At 44.9% G+C, this 25404-nt stretch overlaps 2 protein-coding genes across 3 annotated transcripts in view; both read right to left on the reverse strand.

Annotated features, from left to right (window-relative positions):
* Positions 1-7500, reverse strand: part of NRDC (nardilysin convertase) — a 79054-nt gene extending 71554 nt beyond the window's left edge. The window contains exons 1-2 of the mRNA XM_089684479.1: positions 7214-7500; positions 2778-3018 (exon numbers count right to left, since the gene is read on the reverse strand). Coding sequence (XP_089540605.1) covers positions 2778-3018; positions 7214-7482 — 510 coding nt within the window. The 5' untranslated portion in view covers positions 7483-7500. The remainder of the gene's footprint in view (positions 1-2777; positions 3019-7213) is intronic.
* Positions 7501-18959: 11459 nt separating this feature from the next.
* The window catches only part of RAB3B (RAB3B, member RAS oncogene family), a 166950-nt gene continuing 160505 nt past the window's right edge, over positions 18960-25404 (reverse strand). For both annotated transcript variants that reach the window (XM_089684480.1, XM_089684481.1), the window contains exon 5: positions 18960-19820. In XM_089684480.1, coding sequence (XP_089540606.1) covers positions 19633-19820 — 188 coding nt within the window. In that variant the 3' untranslated portion in view covers positions 18960-19632. The remainder of the gene's footprint in view (positions 19821-25404) is intronic.

The following is a 25404-nucleotide window of genomic DNA, read 5'->3' on the forward strand; positions in this document are numbered from 1 at the left end:
AAGGCCTCATGTACGTTGGAACGTTTATTTTACTGACCTGTATTTAGGTGCGTTTACGCGTGTTTTTGCTGCGTTTGGCCAAAACGTTCCTCTCCTGAATATGATACTTCTGCGTTCAGGAGAGTAATGTTTAACTGCCCTTAAACTTTAATAAAAGCCTATGTGAACTCATGTTTAGAAGCAGCAGTGTTCATGAAACAAAAAATTAAAGAACAATACATATAATAATAAAAAAAAAAAAAAAAAAGTATGAATATTAACAGTTAATAAAATAAAAATAGAGCTGACTGCCAAAATACAATAAGCAAGGAGGGGATTCAGCAAATCCAAGCTGAACAAAAAAAGCTTTTTCAGTGTATGGCCAGCTTAACCCCTTCACGCCGGCCGCACGCAAATGTGCGGCCTCCCCGCGTCTGGGCCTAGATGCCGAGCGGCCGCACATTTGTTTTCATGTAACAAAAAACATATGTGTTGAGAGCACGCTCCCAGCACACATGTGCGGTACTCACAGAAAGGTCCCGGTCCGCTCTTTTGATCGGGACCTTTCCTGATCATGTGACCGGCCGTGACGTCACGGTGGCCACATGACACTAAGCCCCACCCCGTCCACCTCCTGGCACAGGAACTCCTCTTCACACCGGGACGATCCGGCGTGAAGGGGTTAATGAGGCCAACACATCTAAAGACTGGTACTCTACAGCACGGTAAATGTTTGTTCCTGTGTTTTTTGTTAACCTTTAAAGAGTAACTCCACTTTTGTTGAGGGGAAAAAAAAAAAAAAACACAATACATTGTAGAGATTTAAACAAATATTGTTGCAGATTCCTACTTTTTGGTATTCGAATGTAATAGCTGTTTGTCTGTATCCACGTGCAAAGCGAATGGGAGTGACTTTTTCGTTAATCATCAGCTGCTGCACTCTGCAAGGTTCTAATGAGGAAAAGTGGCAGGGTCTGCACCCCTTTAGACTTGATTATCCTTTGGGAATAAAACTGAAATGTTTGTTATAGAGGATGCAAAGATGCCCAAAATATGATCTGTACCTTAGTGTAGACTTCTGAGAAAATCAGTGAGCCAATCACACAAGCAGGAAATCACATTTCTAGGGGATGTTCCATACACCATCTGTATACAGAACATCTCCAGTTTGCCAAATTGCATTGCATCTTAAAGAAAATTACAGGGCTGCAGACTGAAAAGGAAAGGTCATTTTTAATAACATTATATTACAGCAGGGCTCGACAAATCCCAGGCTCCGGGTTGCCATGGCGATTAGAATTTGCGTCCTGGCATCTGGGCTTTTGTCAGTAACAGGTGCCTCAGCTGCAGGGCGGGCTGTGGGGCAGGTCTTGGCCGGGAAGGTTGAGGCCTTGTAGGCCCTCTGGACACAGAGCACTGCTTGGCACAGCCATCAACATAGGGAAAGCAATTAGCGGCGGCAGCGGGGATGAAGATGACCTGGGGATGGAGCAAGAAGAGAGTGCTGTGGCAGCCATTGACGCAATGGGAGGCGCAAGCGGCCAGCAGAGTGCACTCCAGCTGGGGATCCCCGATGTCATGTGGAACAGAGGAGGGATTCGTCCATCTGGCACATCCCGCATGGAAGCAGCAAAGACAGAGGGAAGGGAAGGACAGCAAGCACTGGGAGCGGAGCTGAAATCTATGCCATCCAGATAATCGGAGCAATGGGACAGACAGAGGGGGAGAGCTCATTGCTGCAACATCATCCCTTCCCTTCTACAAAGGAGTGCTCTGTGTCTGCTGCACAGAGAAGTACCTGAGCTCCGACGTCTGGGGAGTATTAGGGAATTTGATGTTGGGAAAGGTTCCCTGTACAACATCAATGTGGCTGCTGATGAAGGAAAGGGGAGAAGGAACTCATCTCCCAGGTGAGACTCGATGGTGGAAGTGGGGGGGGGAGAGGAGTGCCAATACCGGATTCATACTATCTAGGGGGTGAGGAGATGACCGGCAAGTCTGTGCACCTTTTCTATCTGATGTTCCGTGCCAAGTGGGCAGCTGCACCTGTGCCTTTCCCTGGCCATGTCTGCACACCTGAGATCTCATCTCCGCTCCCTCTGTCTACCATGGCATGTATCGTATTATGGGGGTTCAGGTAGGACCAACTCACTGAAGTTAGAGGAGCAGGATTGTGGTATGACATGGGCCCCCAGAGCCTGCCATCTGCAGAGGGTCCTGTGCTGAGCAGTTTGGATCTCCAATCTGCTCAGCACAGGACCCTCTGAAGATAGCAGACTATTATCTGTGTTCTAACAGGGGGACTGCCTCCCCGCCAGAACACACCGGTCAGCACTCTCAGTCAGTAGCTGACAGCACTGATCGGATGCCGCTTGGCATACCTTTTTCAGTCATGCCCCTTTGACGGAAGCTGCATGTTCAGCCGGCTTCTGGCTACATAGGTAAAAGGGTTTTGTTGTTAAAAAAAAAAAAATGGCTCCACTTGTTTTAGCTGACTCCTAGATTCAAAGCAAATTTGTCTAGCCCTGTATTACAGTATGACCCGTGTTCACAATGTATATGCAATTTTTTTTTTATATTTTTTTACCATGAAAGTGGAGTTATCCTTTAAGGTGGGGAATGTGACAGACACCCATTAGAACTGAAGAAACTGCTTGGATAAGCAAGGAAGCATCTTCAGCTACATAATTAGTCCAGTTGAAAGTAACTATGACCAGCTATACTAGGACATGGATAAATGACAGCAATAAGTGACATCACATATAGACACACCACCAGTGACAATGACAGAACAATACCAGCTTTTCTGTACAGCCTTTCTTGTCTCTTGAATGCAAGCTGTCTGATTCTTCATTTTCATCAGCGTCCTCATCATCACCTTCAGATTCTTCTCCCTCACTGTCTTCTTCAGAGTCATCTTCTTCATCATCTTCTTCATCATCATCTTCTTCATCAGAGGAATCAGAAGAGGCAGTGTGACCAGCAGGTGCCATATCAGAGATCAGCAAAACTCTAAGGCCACTGTTGAGCTGTATAAACCTGGAGGGGGTCACAAGTGGGTCAGTGTACATAGGCAATACTACCACTGCCGATTGGTCTGTATGGGTTCAAAGTAAGACATGATTTTGTGGGTTTTCTTTTCATTTCACTTTTAATCCCTATTCTAACAGTGGTGGTACATTACCACATGCGTGTTAACACGTGTTGCATCAATGTAATGAATGGCCATCCAAGAATCATCAAAGGACAGCCATGCAGATGGCAAGACTTGCTAGGAGTTGTGGTTCTACACTAGAGATCTGCTGGTTGCCTATCCCAGGTGTATAAAAAAAAAAAAAAAAAAAAAAAACACAAAACACACAATAACAAAGCCATCACTTTACTGCCACATATAGAAAAAAAAAATCACACTTTAACTTAACAAGCAAATAAGTAATCTCATAGTAGGACCTCCGGAACAAGTCACAAGGAAAAAGGTGGCAGTGTCATCCGAGACCTGCGAGGTTTATTCAAAGTGACGTCAAAGTAAACTACAGCGTCAAATGAATAGATGTGTTCTGTGCTTACTGCCCTAATTACACCAGAATCAATGCTTCATGCACAGTGGTGCATTCGCCCATGCAGTGTAAACATGCTGCGTATTTCTGTGCATGGGATGTCCTGGTGGTGCATTCATAGACATGGATGGGTGTAGGTGGCTGTTTCAGCTATGTGCTGCTAACTCCTTAAAGTGGTGAAAGCACATATCTGTAATGCCCGGAATGCAGGTAGTGTGCTTTTGAGACATTACATCTGTCCACAAGTGGGGGGGGAGAAGAAGAAGAAGGGGGGGAGAAGCAGAAGAAGAGGGGGGGGGGAGAAGCAGAAGAAGAAGAGGGGGGGGGGGAGAAGCAGAAGAAGAAGAGGGGGGGGGGAGAAGCAGAAGAAGAAGAGGGGGGGGGAGAAGCAGAAGAGGGGGGGAGGGAGAAGCAGAAGAAGAAGGGGGAGGGAGAAGCAGAAGAAGAAGAAGAGGGAGAAGCAGAAGAAGAAGAAGAGGGAGAAGCAGAAGAAGAAGGAGGAAGAAGGAAGAAGGAGGAGGAAGAAGGAGGAAGAAGAAGGAGGAGGAAGGAGGAGGAAGAAGGAGGAGGAAGAAGACGAGAAGAAGAAGAAGAGGAGGAAGGAGAAGAAGAGGAGGAAGGAGAAGGAGAAGAAGAAGAGGGGGAAGGAGAAGGAGAAGAAGAAGAGGGGGAAGGAGAAGGAGAAGAAGAAGAGGGGGAAGGAGAAGGAGGAGAAGAAGAAGAAGAAGAGGGGGAAGGAGAAGGAGAAGAAGAAGAAGAAGAAGAAGAGGGGGAAGGAGAAGGAGAAGAAGAAGAAGAAGAGGGGGAAGGAGAAGGAGAAGGAGAAGAAGAAGAAGAAGAGGGGGAAGGAGAAGGAGAAGAAGAAGAAGAAGAGGGGGAAGGAGAAGGAGAAGAAGAAGAAGAAGAGGGGGAAGGAGAAGGAGAAGAAGAAGAAGAAGAGGGGGAAGGAGAAGGAGAAGAAGAAGAAGAAGAGGGGGAAGGAGAAGGAGAAGAAGAAGAAGAAGAGGGGGAAGGAGAAGAAGAAGAAGAAGAGGGGGAAGGAGAAGGAGAAGAAGAAGAGGGGGAAGGAGAAGGAGAAGAAGAAGAAGAAGAGGGGGAATGAGAAGGAGAAGAAGAAGAAGAAGAGGGGGAAGGAGAAGGAGAAGAAGAAGAAGAAGAGGGGGAAGGAGAAGGAGAAGAAGAAGAAGAAGAGGGGGAAGGAGAAGGAGAAGAAGAAGAAGAAGAGGGGGAAGGAGAAGGAGAATGAGAAGAAGAAGAAGAAGAAGAGGGGGAAGGAGAAGGAGAAGAAGAAGAAGAAGAAGAGGGGGAAGGAGAAGGAGAAGAAGAAGAAGAAGAAGAGGGGGAAGGAGAAGGAGAAGAAGAAGAAGAAGAAGAGGGGGAAGGAGAAGGAGAAGGAGAAGAAGAAGAAGAGGGGGAAGGAGAAGGAGAAGAAGAAGAGGGGGAAGGAGAAGGAGAAGAAGAAGAGGGGGAAGGAGAAGGAGAAGAAGAAGAGGGGGAAGGAGAAGGAGAAGGAGAAGAAGAAGAGGGGGAAGGAGAAGGAGAAGGAGAAGAAGAAGAGGGGGAAGAAGAAGAGGGGGAAGGAGAAGAGGGGGAAGGAGAAGAGGGGGAAGGAGAAGAGGGGGAAGGAGAAGAGGGGGAAGGAGAAGAGGGGGAAGGAGAAGAGGGGGAAGGAGAAGAGGGGGAAGGAGAAGAGGGGGAAGGAGAAGAGGGGGAAGGAGAAGAGGGGGAAGGAGAAGAGGGGGAAGGAGAAGAGGGGGAAGGAGAAGAAGAAGAAGAGGGGGAAGAAGAAGAAGGGGAAGGAGGAGAAGGGGAAGAAGAAGAGGGGGAGAGAAGAAGAGAGGGGGGGTAGAGAAGAGAGGGGGGGTAGAGAAGAGAGGGGGGGTAGAGAAGAGAGGGGGGGTAGAGAAGAGAGGGGGGGTAGAGAAGAGAGGGGGGGTAGAGAAGAGAGGGGGGTAGAGAAGAGAGGGGGGGTAGAGAAGAGAGGGGGGGGTAGAGAAGAGAGGGGAGGAAGAAGAGGAGAGGGAGGAAGAAGAGGAGAGGGGGGAAGAAGAGGAGAGGGGGGAAGAAGAGGAGAGGGGGGAAGAAGAGGAGAGGGGGGAAGAAGAGGAGAGGGGGGAAGAAGAGGAGAGGGGGGAAGAAGAGGAGAGGGGGGAAGAAGAGGGGGGGAAGAAGAGAGGGGGGGAAGAAGAGAGGGGGGGGGAAGAAGACAGGGGGCAGAAGTCAAGAACAAATCAAAAAAAAGGTTCTAAATAAAACATTTTTTTTCCACATACAAAAGTATAGATTAAAAACAAAATAAAATGGCATAAGACATCAAAACATGATAGATAGTTGTATGATAGTATATACACGTCAAGCTAGACATATGATATCCTGACACGTTTACTGAAGTAACATTGACTTCCTCAGGAGACAGTGACGTTCCATAGGACATTTGTAGAGAGGCCCTGTCAGCTCATATATAAAACAAACCCCTAAAATTTTGAGCTATCACCAAAGAGGTGAGAGGAAATCTTCCAGTAGGGACACCTAATTTGGGAAAAAAAGTCTAAGATGAGAAAGTTGTTCACTTTTGATGGATTTCTTCTCATTTCCTGTTGCATCTGTAGAACAGGAAGTGACGAGCCATTTCCCCAGTGGGACACAGACACCAAAACAAAAAGGAACCTGATAGGAGTATGAAAGCCCAACTCCTGAACAATCCACCCGTGCAATGCAGCATCAGTGCAAACGCTGAAGGAACTCGGCCTTCCATCATTCAGAACATCTTAACTCCTTGGCCTCTCAGTACACAAATATGTGGCCTCTCAGTGGCTGGGCCTTGCTACCAATAGGCTGCATATTTGCATACCTGATGTTACATGCGCGCTGCACGGTTACCAGCACCTCCCGATTGCTACTTGCTAGCTTTCCGATCATGTGACCGATGTGACATCCAATCTTGGCGTCAAAAACCCCTTGAGGCTAGGTTCACACCTATGCAGTTTGCGTTTGACCCGTTTCTGCATTGCGTTGCATTTTTGCACCGTTTTTTATGTGTTTTGCTTTTCCTTCTTGTCAGAATGCGGGGGCGGGGAGGAGGCCGTGATGGCAGAATGTGGGGGCGGGGAGGAAGTGGTGATGTCAGAATGTGGAGGTGGGGGAGGCGGTGATGTCAGAACGTGGGGGGAGGCAGTGATGTCAGAATGCGGGGGTGGGGAGGAGGCGGTGATGTCAGAATGTGGGGGCAGGGAGGAGGCGGTGATGTCAGAATGTGGGGGCGGGGAGGAGACGGTGATGTCAGAATGTGGGGGGAAGCGGTGATGGCAGAATGAGGGGGCGGGGAGGAGGCGGTGATGTCAGAATGAGGGGGCGGGGAGGAGGCGGTGATGGCAGAATGTGGGGGGGGGGAAGCGGTGATGGCAGAATGAGGGGGCGGGGAGGAGGCAGTGATGGCAAATACGGGGGCAGGGAGGAGGTGATGTCAAAATGGGGGGGAGGCGGTGATGTCAGAATGTGGGGGCAGGGAGGAGGCCATTTGATGAAGCAGGGACAGAGGGGGGCAGTGATAGGTCAGTGACGTCAGAAGAGTCAATTGGGTGACATCAGAGATTAGGGCAGGGAGGTCAGAAGAGTCCATTGCGTGACATCAGAGATTAGGGCAGTGACGTCAGACCCCCTCCCGCTCAGGCACTCACCGGTATTTCTTGGGGTCACTGGGAGATTTGACGATATCCACGTCCTCGGTGTTCTCTCTTGTCTCTGAGTCCATCCGGCCCCCGGTGTTATCGCCGCGAGTGGCAGGACACGGGCAGGCGGCTTTGTGCGGGTTCCTGGCAGGCATGACTCGCTGTCTTTGAATCGATGACCAGAGTTCTCCGCCAGCCGGTGTCCCAGGCCTCGCAGTGCCGGGGGTGAAAGCCTTGGCCAATCGGAGTGTTAAGAGGAGCACACGTGATCTGCTCATACTCTTCCAACACGGAGCGAGGGCGGGGCTCGGAGTCTGAGGCGTGGACATGACCACGTGACAGGTACGAGGAAGTGGCTGCACGTGGTGGTGAGCGGACTGCTGGAGGGAGGAGTAGGCGGAGTGATGTCAGTGGCTGGGGTCCCGTCTGCCTTCATTGCGGTACAGAGAGCGCCGTGGTCACCGCGTCCATCGTATTGGCGGAATCCCTTACATTGCACTCGGTCTTGGTTGGCCTTTACATTGTATACAAGGCGGCGTGTTTCCACGTGGAAGGGAATGGATAGAACACATGGGGGGGCACAGCAGTAAGAGCGGGACTCTTCCAGTAGGGACACTTCTTGCAGTGGCCCCCAGGGCCCCAGTCACAGGGTTTGCCCAGCAACCCTCTCCTTGCAGGAGTTCAATGACAGCATATTAATTTTTGCCGGCCAATGAAATGACAGAACACTCGAGCACCAACACCCTGGTCACATCGGGTTCGACTTGGCATGTGATTTGCAAATTGTATGCCTAGTCGCACCCTATTGTCGGTCATGTCGGTGCGGTTCTGACTTGGACGAAGCCGCACTGATTTCTAAAGTAGAGCATTCATTACTTTTGGTGCGATTTGCATACACATCTGTCATATATCTTGCAAATCGCACCTGAAAACGGCAGATCACCCGACTTTGAAATCGTGTGACTTTACTGTAGGTTGTATGATTTCAGTTGGGATTGATGTGACTGGGGGGGTTAAGGCGCTTAGGTGTGATTACGTGTGTGCGATTATTTTTAATTTTTTTTCCTGCTGGAACTCTCCTGAAACCGCGGGTTACGAAGTGATGGCTTTTCTACCTCTAAACGCTCTAGCCTGTGAACCCCTGGAGTGTGAATGGACACGGGCCAACATGGAGGGGGATAGAGGCAGAAAAAAAAGCCAAACACCCCTAAAGCAGAACTCCGCTGCACCTGAGCACCACAAACCCTATTTGATTTTTACGATTCAAAGCAAACTCCCCATCCATCCTTGTCTGCATGCTTTATTTTGCTAAGAAATCACATTCAAAAACTCCCCCTAGCATTCCTGGCTGTGGCCATCTTGAGTAAGGGCAGATGGTCCGTGTAGCATTTACTTCCTGCCCTTAGCTCAGAGCTGCAGGCAAGAGGGTGTGCTTAGCTGAGAAAACCCCGCCTCCCCTCCTAAAGACTTTTGGGATGTGTGACATCATTTGCTTAGGCAAGAAACCAGGAAGTAACTGAAGAAACAGTTTAAAACAAAGTCTAGATATACTTTCCTATATTTACTAATGCTAGCAGCATAAGGATTACAAATATTTAATTATTACAGGTACTTATACATGGTGTCCCTAAAGTCTAGACACTCAGGAAATATCAATATATATATATATATATGTATATATCATATTGTAACGATTGTGCACAACAGGGACATGGAATCTGTACGTGACAGCCATCTTGCTAAGGTCTCAGCAATTTTGTTTTTCATGAGCAGTGACCTTCCTCCCCTCCCTCCTCCTGAAAACTGGAATTTGTAGCTGTAAATTTTAACGAGTGTCAAAACAACCTCTTATCTTGAATTAAAAAAAAAATAGATGTCAGAGTCCAGACCTGGCCAGAGCTGTAAACGGCTAGTCTTGGCAGGATGTCTGTTTCCACGAACCATGAAAAACACTTTCCTCTGCCCTATTGTAAAACAACTCAGTCAAGCCATCACATGACCTGTAAGGCCATTAAGGCTCTAGGAATGCAGAGCGTGCCATAAAATATCTATTCCACATGTAACAATTTCACGTACAATTCATAGAATTCAACAGGAACATGACACCTTAATATTAGGCATATATTAGAATAGGGAATATCATACCAAACAAATCAAAGTCATACATGGCTATGTTAGCACATAGGAAAGGGGAGAAAGCAGTCTCAGCGACAAATGTATGCTATGTTTGGTATCCCTGGGTTCAAAATATAATTTGGAATAATATTGTCCGTTTCTAGAATAACAGCTGCACATACTGGAAGTTATTGATATTAGTATTATTATTATACAGGACTTATATAGTGCCGACAGTTTGCTCAGTGCTTTACATTATGGAGGGAGACAATACAGTTCAATACAAGAGGGATTAGAAGGCCCTGCTCCTTGGAGCTTACAATCTAGGAGGGAGGGGATAGTGGTACAAGAGGTAATTGGCTGTGGGGGATGGAGTGGTAGGAAGAGTAGAGGATTCCAGTATTAGCCGGGGTCAGGGTAGGCTTCCCTGAAGAGAGAGGTTTTCAGAGTGTGTCTAAAAGTGAGCAGAGTAGGCAATAGCCTGATAGATTGGGGTAGGGAGTTCCAGAGGATGGGTGAAGCCCTTGAGAAATCCTGGAGATGGGCATGGGAGGAGGAGACAAGGGAGCTAGAGAGTAGGAGGTCTTGCGAGGAGCGGAGAGTAAGGTTTGGGTGGTATTTAGAGACAAGGTCGGTGATGTAATTTGGGGCAGTGTTGTGAACGGCTTTATACGTTAGTGTTATATTAGTATGAAACTGTAGTTGGGACTTGGTCATAAATTTGTCGACCTCCTAGTACCCATCCCCTAAACCGGATGATTGGTCAGTTATTCTCGGACGACACCCCTTTGATATCACAGAAAAGGGAATGACAAGACCTGGCAAGGAAGCTCTCATTTAAATTCAACCAAGGACGGACTTGAGAGCCATGGCAATGTTTTTGCTTGGACAGTTGGACTCTGCTAAAACAGAAGATTTTGCTAGTATTCTTTTCACCTGCTTTTATTTCTCTGTTGCAATGTTGTTCTCTTTATGTCTTTGTAACATCATTTTCTGTAAATATTTTATTTTTTTGCACCATTTGGCCTTTTCATTAATAAACCCATAGTTTGAAAAGTGTTAAAACTATCACTAAGGCTTTTATTGCAAACTAAAGAATCCCTGTCTCTTGAATAGTGCTCCTGTATATAATAACCCTCTGAACCCGTCTCTTAACCACTTGCCTACCGGGCACTTATACTCCCTTCTTTTCCAGGCCAATTTTCAGCTTTCAGCGCTGTCACACTTTGAATGACAATTGTGTGGTCATGCAACATTGTACCCATATGAAATTTTTATCTTTTCTCATAAATAGCTTTCTTTTGGTGGTATTTAATTTCCGCTGGGTGTTTTACATTTTGCGCTATAAACAAAAAAAGCACAAAAAAAAAAGTTTCTTTGTTTTTTATTAAATTTTGCAAACAGGTAATTTTTCTCCTTCGCTGATGTGCGTTGATGAGGCAGCACTGAAGGGCACTGATAGGTGGCACTGATAGGCAGCACTAATGAGGTTGCACAGATAGGCAGCACTGACTGGTGGCACAACTGCTGGGCACTGACTGGTGGCACAACTGCTGGGCACTGACTGGTGGCACAACTGCTGGGCACTGACTGGTGGCACCGGTGAGCACAGGTGGGCGGAACTGGTGGGTGGCACTGCTGGGCGCCGATTATCATGGCACTGATCATCAGTGCCCTGATCAGCGGTACAGATCCCTGCTCTGACAACTGCCGGTTCTCGGCAGTACTTTCCTCATCCTCTGACAGCGTGAGGAAAGTGCAGCCGAGAACCGGCAATTGCATTTCCCTGTGATCAGCTGCGTCTCAGGGGTAGGAAAGGAGCGCAAGCAGCAAGGATTTGGAATTCCCGCCGCTTTCCTCTCCTTGCAGCGATGACAGTCCGGGCTAGATAACATCTGATTGGTCAGCAGCTGACCAATGGCCTGCTGTGACATGGCCTCTGCAGAATAAGCACATACACTTGTGCGAACTAAACTTGTTTTTATGAGAACTGTTAGACACGGTTCATTCGGTTTGTTGCAGGCTGGCTGGGAAAGGAGCTGGAAATTTTGGTTGCTTTCTCCTGTTGGCTGTTGCTGCTTGCTCTGCATTGCAATAAGATGCTGCTGCTGCATGGGGACTGGCTATCAGCATTGTCCCTGCTGGATTCATAAACCAGTAGCTTCAAATGCCTATCCATGCATGCTTTCTGGATTGTCAGAACTCATTGTACTGCTGAAACCCTCCCACTGTGAGCTGTAGTGTCTGGGAGGGGTGTGTGTGAGACACAAAAAACAGTTTGTTTTTTAATTGAGGCTTTTGCATTACATATTACCTGGATATGATACCTGTTTAGACTGTTACAGAGGGGCCTTTTGACATACAGTACTTTACAATCCAAAACCGGTAATGGCTATACTTTGTTTTCTTTTTAATGTTTTGTTTGATTTATGTTCACCTGGTAATCCTGCAAATAATACAATTTCTCTCTCTGGGTGACTATACTCACATCTCCACAGTACCTATGGAGGAAGCCATGGTTTTCCCTCTAGGCTGCTCAACTGATATGGACGTGTCCAGGGGCAGACTGACCATTCGAGCACTCGGGCACTGCCTGAGGGCCCAGGGTCAGTAGGGGGCCCCATGAAATGCCCCTGGTACCTTTTTTATAGGCGTTTTTGGGTGTGCTTTGAGTGTGAGCAAGGACACAGGGGCCCCATGAGCCCCTATTGCTCAGGGGCCCCATGAGTTGTCAGTCCACCCCTGGACATGTCCATTTCCATATCTCCGTTTTCATTGCATGGGGGAGGGCAGTTGGTAGTTTACTAGGTAGGAAGGTAGTTAGGAAGGAAGGTATTCTTCTGTGCAACTCACAGGGAGTGACAAGGGCAAGATCAACAGAAAATTTTCTTGGCTTTTAAAAAAATTAATGCAGCAATAATGGCTGTAAGCAGCAATATATATCATTATTGTTCTTGGGTTTTGTTATCCTTTAACTCTTCTATTGCCAGACCATTCTTTTTTTTTTTTTTTTTTACCCACAAGCTAAAATGTTCATTTTTGGCATGAAAATTTATCTAAAACTCCCCCAAAATATGATTTTCTAAAGCAGAGAACCTAAAGAATAGAATGACAGTTGCATATTTTGTTTTGGTTGCACAATATTTGTGCAACAGTTTATGAAAGTTATTATTAAAAATCCTCTAATTTTGGTGTACACAAACAACAATATAATTTTCGAATCTGCAAAATATAAAAGGCAACACTGTTTTGAGTAAATAAAAAATATTTCAAGCCTTTAAACTGCCAGTGTCATCAGAAAACTATGATACTCCAAACTGTCAATAGGTGATGCTTTAAATTGAAAAAATACCTTAAGCCCTGGTTCACATATATGCGGGCACGAAAGCCCATTCATTTGAATGGACTCCCGTGCCCCGTGACATGCAGAGACGAAGTCCCTGCACTTCTTCTGAAAACGCAGCCCGCACGGGAACCTCGGTTCCCAGTGCGGGAGGCGTGCCATTAGAACTAATGGCACCCGACCGCAGGTCTGCATTTCTCTGTGCGGGTGGTGCAGCTGCACAGATTTTCGTGCGGATTCACAGTGGCACCACCCACACAGATGTGAACCTAGCCTTACAGCTCATCAGTTTAGAGCGAACCATAAGGCTCCATTCACACTAGGGCTTTTTGAATTGTGGGCTTCAAAATGCCCTGCTAAAATGACAGATCACAGAACTGTGCATTTAGGTGCCATTCATTCTAATGGAACCTGAAAATGCAGTGCAGTTGTGCTGCAATTTTTGCATGATAAATCGGGGCGACACGTGTCACCGTCGCCCAATGGTTACAAAATGTCTTTTGGGCAGCACACATTGCACCACAATTTATCATGCGGCAATCGTGGCAGAACCGCACCACGTTTTCAGGTGCCATTAAATTATTATTATACAGGATTTCTATAGCGCCAACAGTTTGTGCGTTGCTTTACAATATAAAAAGGAAGACAGTACAATAAAATACAAGCGGGTAAAGAGGGCCCTGCTCATAAGAGCTTAGAATCTAATAGGGTGCACCTGAACACGCGGTTCCACGATTTGTCATTTTAGAGCGTTTTGAAATCGCGAGCAGAATTGTGGCTGTTCAAAAGGTCCTATTGTGAATGGGGCCTAAATGATGGTCCTAGAATTCCTACAGCATGTGCTGGTTTGTCTTATATGCGTTGCACAATCCATATTAAGTTGTGTGTAATGATGGGGGTTCTTTGAAAATCTGGTGAACTTTTGTTGCAGTACATTTCACGTTTAAAATATCCTTGTGATTATCTTTCTTATTCTCTTGGCACCAGTGTTCTTCTGGATACCTAGAACATAGACTGACCTTGTCACATGGCCAAGACTTCCAGGGAAATGAAAGACTTGTCCTTGGTCAAGCTGTGCATAGCCTTAGGGGTTTATTTACTAAAGCTGGAGAGTCCAAAATCAGACTCCCTTCTGCATAGAAACCAATCGGCTTCTAACCTCAGCTTGTTCAATGAAGCTTTGGCAATGAAACCTGGAAGCTGATTGGTTTCTATGCAGAAGGGAGTCTGATTTTGGACTCTCCAGCTTTAGTAAATAAACCCCCTTAGTGTCTAATTGGGTGTGTGTTTTTTTTTTTTTGTTTTTTTTTTTTAGGTATGCATCAAAAAATTACCTGAATGGGCATACCACAATTTAAAGATGCAGTCCTTGGTCCTAAAATATGATACTAAGATATACTCTACATCAGGTACATACAGTATAATCACTAATATAATTTTGGAGAAGCTGTTAGGTCCTGGCATGGCCAAGCTTACCAACAAGCACTGGAATGTGTCATTGATCAACCTGCTATTGTGGTGCTAGTCCCAAGGCTGCAAAATGTTTCAGGTATATGCCTGATTCAGGAGAGTGTATGGGACCACTACAGAGACAGCAACAGTCTTTAGCTACCTGTTACTGAAGAGGGAAAGGCTCTATTAGTGTCAGTGCAAGCATCCTTATACTGATATGACAGCTAAGACAATGATATGTTGTTATGCTGCACAGTGATGGGTGGGATTTTGCATACACTTCCAATTTGGCTTTACAATTCTGACGTTTGATAGTTAAAAGAGAATTTTGGGAATAGATTTTTTTCCCAAATTATGCTTACCTAGGTGGATGCTGCATCTGTCCCCGCTGGCTCTAAAGGTGAGAACTCAGCGGTCACATGACCACCGATTGCGGAGTTCTCACAGCTGTTCTGAGCAGGGAGCAGGGACCGTCAGTCACCACTGTCTGCTCTGCCCCTCCTCCCATTATAATTCAGAGACTTCCAAATTGTATCATTTCTAACTACTACACACACATCTATTTGATATCATCTGCTCCTGAGGAAGTGAACTAGGTTCATGAAACGCATCGAGAATTGGGATGCACTTGATTTTGCCATTGTAAGTATTACAATACAATTTAAATATGCATATCTGTTTGTTAATTTGGAGCTCTAATTATAGATTAGTTAGCCCATTTCATTAAGGTATGTTTTTTTACACATACTATTATAATAACATTTCTTTTTCTTACTGTACTGTTGTCTGTGTTGTACTTCATATAAAGTCCCCATGGTCATTTGAATTACTATTTTATATTTCTAACTGGGACACTTGTTCAATGACTACAGTCAGTAATGAGATTTCCCTTCAGTTTTGGAGAGATTTCTATCAAGTTCCTGTTATATCTGGGAACAGAAAGAAAGTAGAAAAAACTACCTTAATGAGGACACAACAATAAAAACCTAACAGAACCTCTACTCCTTGTATCTGAAACACATTTGAATGTTTCTTCCATACAAACACATGTTTTTTTCTAATCTGGGAGCTACTACATGTCCAAGGATGCTTCCCTGTGATGTATTCAATTTTAAAGTGAATCAAAAATAAGTGAATACAAAAATATGTTCATTTTCATTGCAGATTTGTTTATAAAGTTTGTTCTGGTTCCTGTTTTCATACCCAGATGCCACTAACCAAAAACAAGAATGTTGCCAGTGAAGAGGCTGAGCTCCCGTCCTGAATATTTTCTTCATGTCAGTGACTCAGTGGATAGCAGTTTGCAGGACCACAGCAAAAGCCACTTCCATTTCTCTATCATTACAGGTTCCCTTTGAGGTTCATCACCACCTGCTGACAAGCAGAAGACAGGGCATGCTGCATCTTGTAGTTCCCCTACAGTTACAAGGGTTTATATGAAAAGCAGTCACACAGATGACTGCTGGAAAACAGATTAGCTGTTCTGTAGAGATAAGGAAGGGATTATTCTAATCAGGTGAGATTAAACGGAACTTGAGAGACCGAATCCCAGCAGGAAGAAACAAATTGCATATGTTGGCTATGGATCTACTTAAAATCAACAATGTAAAGACAAACGTAAAAGGTTGAAATTATTTAGGATTAGGTTCACATGCAATGTCAGAGTGGCCTTGGTTCTGCACTAAACAAGCTTGCCTGGCATGGACGAAACACAGGTTCATGTTATAATGTGCGATTTTTAGCTAATCAAGTCCCCTGGTCCACTATTCTTAATGTTTTGTTACATGAATGCCATCCTTTTCTATTCCTATAATACAATGCATAATTTCCGCTTTCACTTTACTGTCACTTCAGCATGCTGTAGCACTCTCAGCATATCCATTTGTCTTTCCTGTATATTCTGCCCCAAGCGCACACACCTCACTTCCCAGTATCCTTGCTAGCAGTTAGATGACTCCTCCAGGAGATGGCGCTGTCCTGTGTTGGCTGTTTGATCATCATTTGTGTACCCACAAGAGAGAGATTTCCCATTCTTTCCTGTCCTGGACAGGCAGTGGTAGCAAGTCTCTCCAATGGGACAAAAAGAAAACCTAAAGATTTTTAGTAGAAGGAAAGGTTGAAACTACTGAAAATGTTGGTATTACTGTCTTTCCCTTCCGGTTTCAGTGACAGCTGCTCTCCCTTTTGTATGGGTGTCACAGGGACAGGGTAGAAGGGAAAATATCCTCAGTGGGACCACAGACAAAAATAAATACCAGGCAGAAATGTATACCTTATCTCTGCTTTATCTAAAAATTAAGTTGGCTGGAGGCATAGTGACCCTAAACCAGGGGTGGGCAAACTTTTTGACTTGAGGGCCGCAATGGGTTCATATATTGGACCCGGGGGCCGGACCAAGAGTAGATGAATGATGTGTATGTGTCATCCATAGTAAGTATAGTAATATTCCCCCATAGTAAGCATAGTAATTAATCCCCCATATAGTAATTCATCCCCCATAGTAATTCATCCCCCCTATAGTAATTCATTCCCCATATTAATTCATCCCCCATATTAAGTCCCCCCTGTGTCAATTCACTTACCTTTGCTGCGCGCGTTCCTCTCGCCGTGTTCCCGCGCCGTTCCGGTGTAGCATGAAAATCTGTCTCCTATGAGGATCTGTCCCCCTCGACGTATCTGCGCATGTGCCAGTTTCAGGCATTAGCAGCCGATCGGCGATCTCCGGCACATGCGCAGATACGTCGAGGGGGACAGATCCTCATAGGAGACAGATTTTCATGCTACACCGGTCTTCAGGGCGGACTGTGAGAGGAGCCTAGCAGGAGCCTAGCTCCGCGGGCCGGATTAAAAGGTCCGCCGGGCCGTAGTTTGCCCATTGCTGCCCTAAACTCTGGTTTAAAAGATCAAGTATGTTTTCCTAAAGCTGAAGTATAGGTATGATAATTTTTATTTAGTTACATTGGTCCAGCTTTGACAAATGAATGTGTATGTATAGTATGTGCCATATCTATGAGATCCCTCTAAAAGCTGGAAATCACTGTAGAAGGCACCACTACTGCACTGCTCTCTACTGCCCTGCTGGAGGTTGCTTTCTTGGCATGGGCACCATTCAGGAAACATTTTGCATTGGACAAAGTGAGCTCCTACAGCTAGTCCAGCAGTTCAGGGAATTGAAATCGCTTCCAGGATGGACTAAAATTATTCTGATTGGTCAGCACCTGCTCAGTGATCTGTGCCGAAAGCGCTGCACCGAGAAGAGCAGGGATTTCAAATCACTGGACCGGCTGAAAACCCCATACAGCTCAGCATCGCTGGAGGTACAGCAGGAACCAGGGAAGGAACGGTGGGGGTTCGATGGAGTACAGTGTTTACCTTTTCATTTTTTTGGTAGGTGAACTAACATTTCAAGCAGAAAATGTGGCGACAGGGTCGCTTTAAGACTCATTTCACACTATGAATTGCACAGGAACTACACCACATTCCTGTACAATTCACATATGATTCAGCGAGGTGCAATTTCATTAATTTTGCATGGGCTCAAATTGCACTGCATAGCACCAAAGTCGTGCATGCGCTGCAACCAGATCGCATGTACCATGTGATCCGGTGCAGGAAAACGCACTGCATTTACAACCTGCGTTTGAGGTGTCGTTAAGATTGCACTGACACCCACTGCAGAGTGCTTCCTGCACTGCATTCTAGTGTGAACCTAAGTAAAGCTATACTGGCTAATGATCGTAGAAACAGTCCTGGTTTTGTAAAATATAGAAGGGTGCAAACAGCTGTTGGCTTAATGCAACGCTATTTTCATTTTAATGATTTTCACTGATTTTTATTCTTGATCTGTCCAGTATTCTGTTTAGCATTATCATTAATACTGTTGAATATTATCCCCCTCAAGAAAATGGCGTCCGCATGGCCCGCGCACCTCGATGCGGCCACATAGTGGTTTTCTAACCAACAAAATGGTGGCTGGGATACCCGGCATGCGTGGTGAAACATACGGAAGCCATTTTAACTTCCGGAAAATTACTGAGAAAATGGCGCCCGCGGATGCGCAGTATGCCGGTCTTTGGCAAAATGGCGCTGGCGCGAATTTTGAAATTATTTCATATATATATATATATATATATATGTGTGTGACGTCCGGCCTGCATGGCATCACCCCTACTGCAGACGTGTGTTTACACGAAAGGCGTCTAGAAAGAGCCCTCGCACGCCTTGACGCCACGCCGCCGGGTCAGGAGGTCCGGCGGCCCACACATGATTCACACTGGTCAGTGCTTGTTTAGGTGCTTCATATGATTACCCATAGCAGTCTTTTGTAACCTCTCCAGTTGCAATGTTCGTCATTGGTTTTATTTGATGCAATAAATTTATCATTTACAATACTACACTATGAGCACCTTTATTCCCCATACCTGGCACTGAGCCTTTATACCTCAGCACCAGTATTTCAGGCACTGCGGCAAACCTGAGGATTAAACACCTGTGATCAGACCTGTAACCTTCCCAAATATCACTGAGGGATCACCAGAGGATCTTGGCATCAGGCTGTTTTCACCCAGGATGTATACGATCCAGATATGCGCAATTATATTGTGCTTCCGGTGAGTAGGCAATTTATCCATACCTCTGCAATAGAAGACTGGATCACACTCACAGTGATTGATATTGAATGGTGGACTATATAACTCTTATTAAGAGTATAAGCGGACTTGTATCAGTCACATATTTTGTTATGTTAAAGGTTTACATTTGATTTAGCACTGCACTCCCTGTTTTATGATTGTTGAAATATATTTGATACAGAAATAAAAGAAAAAAAAAATGTGGAAACCAAGATTCATTCCTAACAAAGAATGACTTTAATGGCAATGTCTTTTAGATTTAACATCAAAATATATTTATATATGTACATTTCTAAAACATTAAAAAATACCTGCAAACACATTGAAGACACAAAGATTTCAACAGTAATAAAAATGCAAGTTTAAGAACAAAAACTAACACAAATCACACACAAGTAAGACAATGTGTAGTCACTGTAAATGGGCAAGGGAATGCTGCCACTTTCAAGACTCAGCATGCACAGTTGGCACAGCATGCTGGGACTTGTACTTCATCAACTGATGAGCTGATTACTTCTTGGTAAAAATGTGGACTTCCACCAAAATTCTGTCCCAGATTTGACCATATGTAGTGAGACCATTTGCCCACCTTTGGTAAGCTATGTTTTTTGGATCACAACTGGTCAGTTTTGGGACAGTTGGGATGTATATTGGAGGTTGCTCTTGCTTATTTTAAACCATCGTATGACACACAGGGATTATCCTTCTTTTGCATACAGAGGTCAGCAGCTAATTTCTAGAGATTTATATCCTGCTTTGTGGGATCATATCCCAGCCCTTTTATCAGGGGAGAGTTCTACGTATTGGTATAGTGGCTCCATTAGAAATGTTGACGTGGTTTGGAGTTCAAGGGGTTTTGGTTGGTCCCAGACGAGGTGGTAATCGGGTTAACATGAACACTTTTGTTGTAAAGGGGGATTGGAATCAGTAAAGCGCAGGTTTTTGCCTCCACTGGCCGCCGCATGCTCATTTTCGAGACTCTCGGACATCTTGTCACAGATGATATCAACGAGGCGTTCAAAAACCTGTTTCACTTGAATATTCTCCTTGGCACTGGCTTCAAAGAATTCAAAACCTGTGTGCATAAAACAATATACTTAAGGGCTGAAGTTGGCATATTTAGGGTCAAACTGTGGAGAAAATAAAAAGTACATATATGATGCAGTCTGTCAATATTATTAAAGTGTTACTAAATCCACAACAGTAAAATCAGTCTGTATATGCAGTAAATCATGCTTGTTGTACTCACTGTGGAACCTAAGGGATTAATCCTCTGCATTGTACAAAGGCTGTTTGATCCTGTCTTCTCTGATCCTCCCTTTCTTAACTGTCCCCAATAGATCTGCTGACAGTACAGAGCCCTAGGAAGCACTCTGCATATGCTCAGTTTGGTGTGTACTGGTAGAGAGTTTTTGTTTGTTTTTGGGAGGGTGGATGTGATTAGTACTGTCCAAACAGAGGGTCAGGGATCATGCTGCCTCATAGGACAGACAAGAATGAAAACTCCTCCTACAAGCTTTAACCAGTGCTCGGCCAGACACTGATAGAAGTCACAAGACTGCTATATACTGCTGAGGAGAAAAAGTATTTAGCAGTTTATATTTACTAAAATGATTGCATTTCCATGTTCTGTGTACTGTTGACCAGATATAGTGAATGCAGAGTCCTGGTTTAGGAACACTTTAATATATCAGGCTTAGTGCCTGCTCTGGTAATGCATACCTTAGCTGTATTACCTGCTGATCCTTACAATAGTCAGTTTTGTTAACCACTTGCCTACCGGGCACTTATACCCCCTTCCTGCCCAGGCCAATTTTCAGCTTTCAGCACTGTTGCACTTTGAATGACAATTGTGCGGTCATACAACACTGTACCCATATGAAATTTTTATATTTTTTTTCACACAAATAGAGCTTTCTTTTGGTGGTATTTAATCACCCACAAATAGAGCTTTCTTTTGGTGGCATTTAATCACCGCTGGGTGTTTTATTTTTTGTGCTATAAACAAAAAAAAGCAAAAAATATGAAGAAAAAAAGGTTTCTTTGTTTCTATTATAAAATTTTGCAAACAGGTAATTTTTCACCTTCACTGATGAGGCACTGATAGGTAGCACTGCAGGGCACAGGTGGGCAGCACTGATGGGCATGGACGTCCTCCCAGAACTAGACAAATGTTTTTTTTTCCTGCTCCTAGAAGCTGAAGCTTGAAAAATGCTTCTGGCCTACAATAGTGTGCATGAACACATAGGATAACACTATTGGCTTCTAGGGGCAGAAAAAATAAACTAGTGTTCATGGAGCCTTGGCATGTAACATGTTCCTCTGCAGCCACCTGCCGTCACCAGCACTCCCCATTCTGTGACAGCAGGTGGGGGATCTTCTCCCTGTACCCACCGTCACCATTTGAAAACAGCCTGGCTGTGCAGGGCTCCGTCCACATGGCCGCATCATTCATTCACAGTTTCCTGTGAATTCATTGGACTACAAATACCTTCAGCCATTGCAGCTGATGACTTGTAGCCCTCAGTGAACTGCGAGGGTGCTGGTGAGCACTCTTAATAGTCCACTGATTATTCCTGCCTTTCAGTAACTGCTTGTATTGGAGGTACAGGCAGAGATAGCTTACTGAGAGTCTGCAGGATCCTGGCATTGCACCTTCAATCTGGTGATTACAGGGCTGAAATTTAAATAAATAAATGCACATTTTTTTACCCTGCAAAAAAAAAGTGCATTTATTTTTTGTACAAAAGTTGAACCTATCCTTTAAGCCTGCATTCTCACCTGAGCAGAGTGTTCCTGGTGATTTTGAGGAGTTTTTCAGGCGTTTGTTTCCTGGGCTGGACAAGGGAAGGTCTATTGGAAAGGTGTAAAAACATGCTTCATGCACTCATTTGCTCATGCATATCATAGGCTCTGCCACCGAAGTCTGTGGAGCCAAAATGCCTGAATACGCTCAAAAAAAGTAGTATTGGCCAACAGAGTATACCAGGAACAATTAGAAAGAATGGCATTGTGAATGGTAAACATAGTGAGGAATAAGGAAATTAGCAGAAACATGCTCCAGTGTGAACAGGGGCTAATCTGTTTAGTTTTTAGAGCTCATTCACACTGCTACATTGTGGTAACATGCATTACATATCTTAGAGTGCCACAGTGCCATTTATTGTCAATAACAAACCAATACATCTGTGATACAGATGCACTGCAATACAAACGTGAGGCAGGCCTATGTGGAGTGGAGATGAATTGGAAGACTTGTCAGGTTTTTATTGCTGTCTGTGCTCTGTTAGGGAGATTCGCCCTCTCTATTTGGAGTAATCTTCTAATGGGGACACTAGTTCTGGTGACAAGCAGGGATTCTCGCACTTTGGAGGGAATTACACTTGCTTCCTGTTTTGGCTATTGGACAGGAAGTGAAGGAATATTTCCCAATGAGACAAAAGATGGCAAAAAAACCTAACCGGAGGGTTATAACCCTCCCTTACAGCCAAAATTAAAACAAAAATTGACTTTAAGATAAATTCTTGCCCAGTCATAATTGGTTCTCTTTAAGGAATCTGCATGTTTAACTGTATTTAAATTCTCTAGAGCTTTATGACGTGCTTAACAGAAGAAAAAAATAAAATCTTACAGAACATTAGAGGCTGGACATATAAAGTTTCAGCGGAGATGGATAGAGTTGATATGTTTTGCCTCTATCTAGTCTGGTTCAGAAGCTAGGATGGCTCTTCTAGCTATACAGCAGGTTTACAATGTAGACTGATGACTAGGGATGTTCTATAGAGCAACACTACAATGCACACAATCAGCTGGAAGAATAACAAAGAAGAGCATGGATTTCAGCTGATGCTGTACTTGCGACTTCTTTACAAAACCATCAGCTGCCATTGTCCTCTAGTGCTGATGGGAGCTGCAGGGTGATGGGTAGAATGTGGGGACATGTGGCATGGCATACTCATATAGCAAGAAAGCTGAAGCACAGCAAGGCCCATTCGGGCACCACATGAGGGGGGTCTACCCTACTTCTACAGTATAATGACTTGCACCTTTCCTTCAGCAAAAAGGAGTTTAAATTCACCACACAATAGGGCTGTGGATTCTTGAGGAAAGATCAAACCTTGAGAATATTGCTTTTCAAGCTTCATGCATATCTAATGCTCAGTACATGTCAGAAAAGGTCCTATGAGGTGTCTGCCAAAAGACAATGTCAAATTAAAGTTCAGGTCTGCTTTACTAGTGAGGAGGTAGGGAAGGTGCACAAGGGTGTACAAATCTGTTTAGCCGTTTCGTAACTAGGTCATGTTCACTTTATTATGAATGATAGTTGAGTTTTTAAGTGCAGGCATCTTGTGATGCCTGTAAATACCTGCATTAGTCTTCAGACTGAGCCATATACCCTATAGAGCCCCTTCGATCCTAGACCCAGTCTGTACATGGGTTCTCCATTTCAATAAACCCTAACTTCTGGTATGTAACTGTCAAATGCAAGGCCATAATAAGCAGTACAGGCTCTGGCATTTTACAGCCAAATGATGGAGTAGGGCATAATCATGACTTGGACAGAAGTAGAGGCTCAGTATACAGCCTGAACTTGAAATCCAAGGTGTCCACAGTGGACAATATGGGTTGATTTACAAGAACTGGAGAGTGCAAAATCTGGTGCAGCTCTGCGTAGAAACCAATCAGCTTCCAAGTTTTATTGTCAAAGCTTCATTGACCAAGCTGAAGTTAGAAGCTGATTGGCTGCCATGCACAGCTGCACCAGATTTTGCACTCTCCAGTTTTAGTAAATCAAACCCTTGGTGTCAGTCCACCGTAATGGCCTGCAGTGATGTGTTACCTACATCTGTCTGCTGAGATGCTGTTCATTTTGAGCAAGAGCACAGTAGGATCTGCCTAGCAGGGAACTCCAGGTAAACAGTTGCATAGACCAGTGGTGGTCTATTCTCTGGACATGGTGGCCCTCAAAAGTGATCCTCATCATCACCAAAGGGCCACACATAAAATTCAGTGAATAATTTATGTCACAGACAGCAGACACACAACAGGAAATAGTCAGACTATGGATATGATACAGGAGATGGTCAGAGACTGTAGACATGATACAGGAGATGGTCAGAGACTGTAGACATGATACAGGAGATGGTCAGAGACTGCGGACATGATACAAGAGATGATCAGGGACTGTGGACATGATGCATGATATGGCCAAAGACTGCAGACATGATAAAATAAATGGTTGTAGACAGGAAACATGATACAAGAGATGGTTGGAGACTGCGGACATGATACATGAAATGGTCAGAGGCCGTGGACCCAAAACAAGATGTCAGAGACTGCGGACATGATTTAAGAAATGATCAGATACTGTAGATCTAATACAAGAGATGGTCAGAGAGTACAGACATGATTCTAGAGATAGGTAGAGGCTGCCAGAGGCAGTGAACATGCTATAGGAGTTATTGTAGACTGGGGCTATGCTTCAGGAGACATATTACATGATACTGCTAGAAATCACTGCTATAACAGGGCAATACCCTGTTTCCCCTAAAATAAGACTTACCCCGAAAATAAGACCTAGTGCTATTTTTGGAAATTGCTAAAGTATAAGACCTACCCCAAAAAGAAGACCTAGTTGTGATCAGGGCTTTTTTTCAGCCGGAATATGGCGGAACGCCATTCCGCCACCTTCGGCACTGGCCTTGCGCACACCCATATTTACTGTCTCTTATAAACACAGAAGCGCGGCTAAAGTGACAGCACCATCTGCTCCCACAGTACCTCCCTACCTCTGTACTCACTGTGGGACAGGGAAGGAACAGATATCTGCGGGTGCAGTGTGTTTAGGGACGGGGCCTCTCCTCCTGAAGCCTAATGCATGGAAGTCGACGCCCCAGGGGTGATCACCGGCCAGTGGGGAAGAGGCAGAGCGGTAAGTGCACTTGGTGCACTGTGTGGGAAGATAGGACCCGAAACAGGAGTTACTATAGAGAGTGTCCAGCTGCTGACAGTTGTGTTTTGCAATGCTAGCTAACTATATGAGGGCAGTGGAGGGAGGGGGGGTGTAAAGGTGAGCTGCAGTCAGGTGTCAGAGGTAAATTGAGTCAGGTGAGTTGCAGACAGGGTGCATATGTGAGCTGAGTTGCAACCTACCTTTGCATGCCACAGCTCAGCTCTGCACTCGCTGGCCAAAGCTCACCTCTGCATCCCCATCTGCAACTCACCCCTTCACCCTGTCTGTGGCTCATATCTGCACCCTGTCTGAAACTCACCTGTCAAGTCACCTCTGCAACACCTGACTGCAGCTCACAATTGTCATCAACCGGCCCTCTCCATAGTAACCCTCATCCACAACTGCCTACAGCTCACCTCTGCAACCCCTGTCCACACCTGGACATTTAAAAAATAAGACCTAGTGTGTTTTATTGAGCCAAAAAAAAATAAGACAGTGTCTTATTTTCGGGGAAACACGGTAGGTAAACACAGATTAGTGTCTGCAGGAGTCTTTTGGGATGCACAAAAAGTGCCAATAGGCTGCGGGTTGAAGACCAGGGGTATAAACAATTTAAATAAATGTATTTTTACTATTTAACTTTCCAAAAGGATTGTAATTCTGTTCAGCCAATCTTGTGATTTACATCCTATAACACTGCACAGAA

Source organism: Staurois parvus, unplaced genomic scaffold (genome assembly GCF_062004578.1).
Source record: "Staurois parvus isolate SC_StPar_1 unplaced genomic scaffold, SC_StPar_1.0 ptg000347l, whole genome shotgun sequence".
In the NCBI taxonomy this organism is placed as follows: domain Eukaryota; kingdom Metazoa; phylum Chordata; class Amphibia; order Anura; family Ranidae; genus Staurois; species Staurois parvus.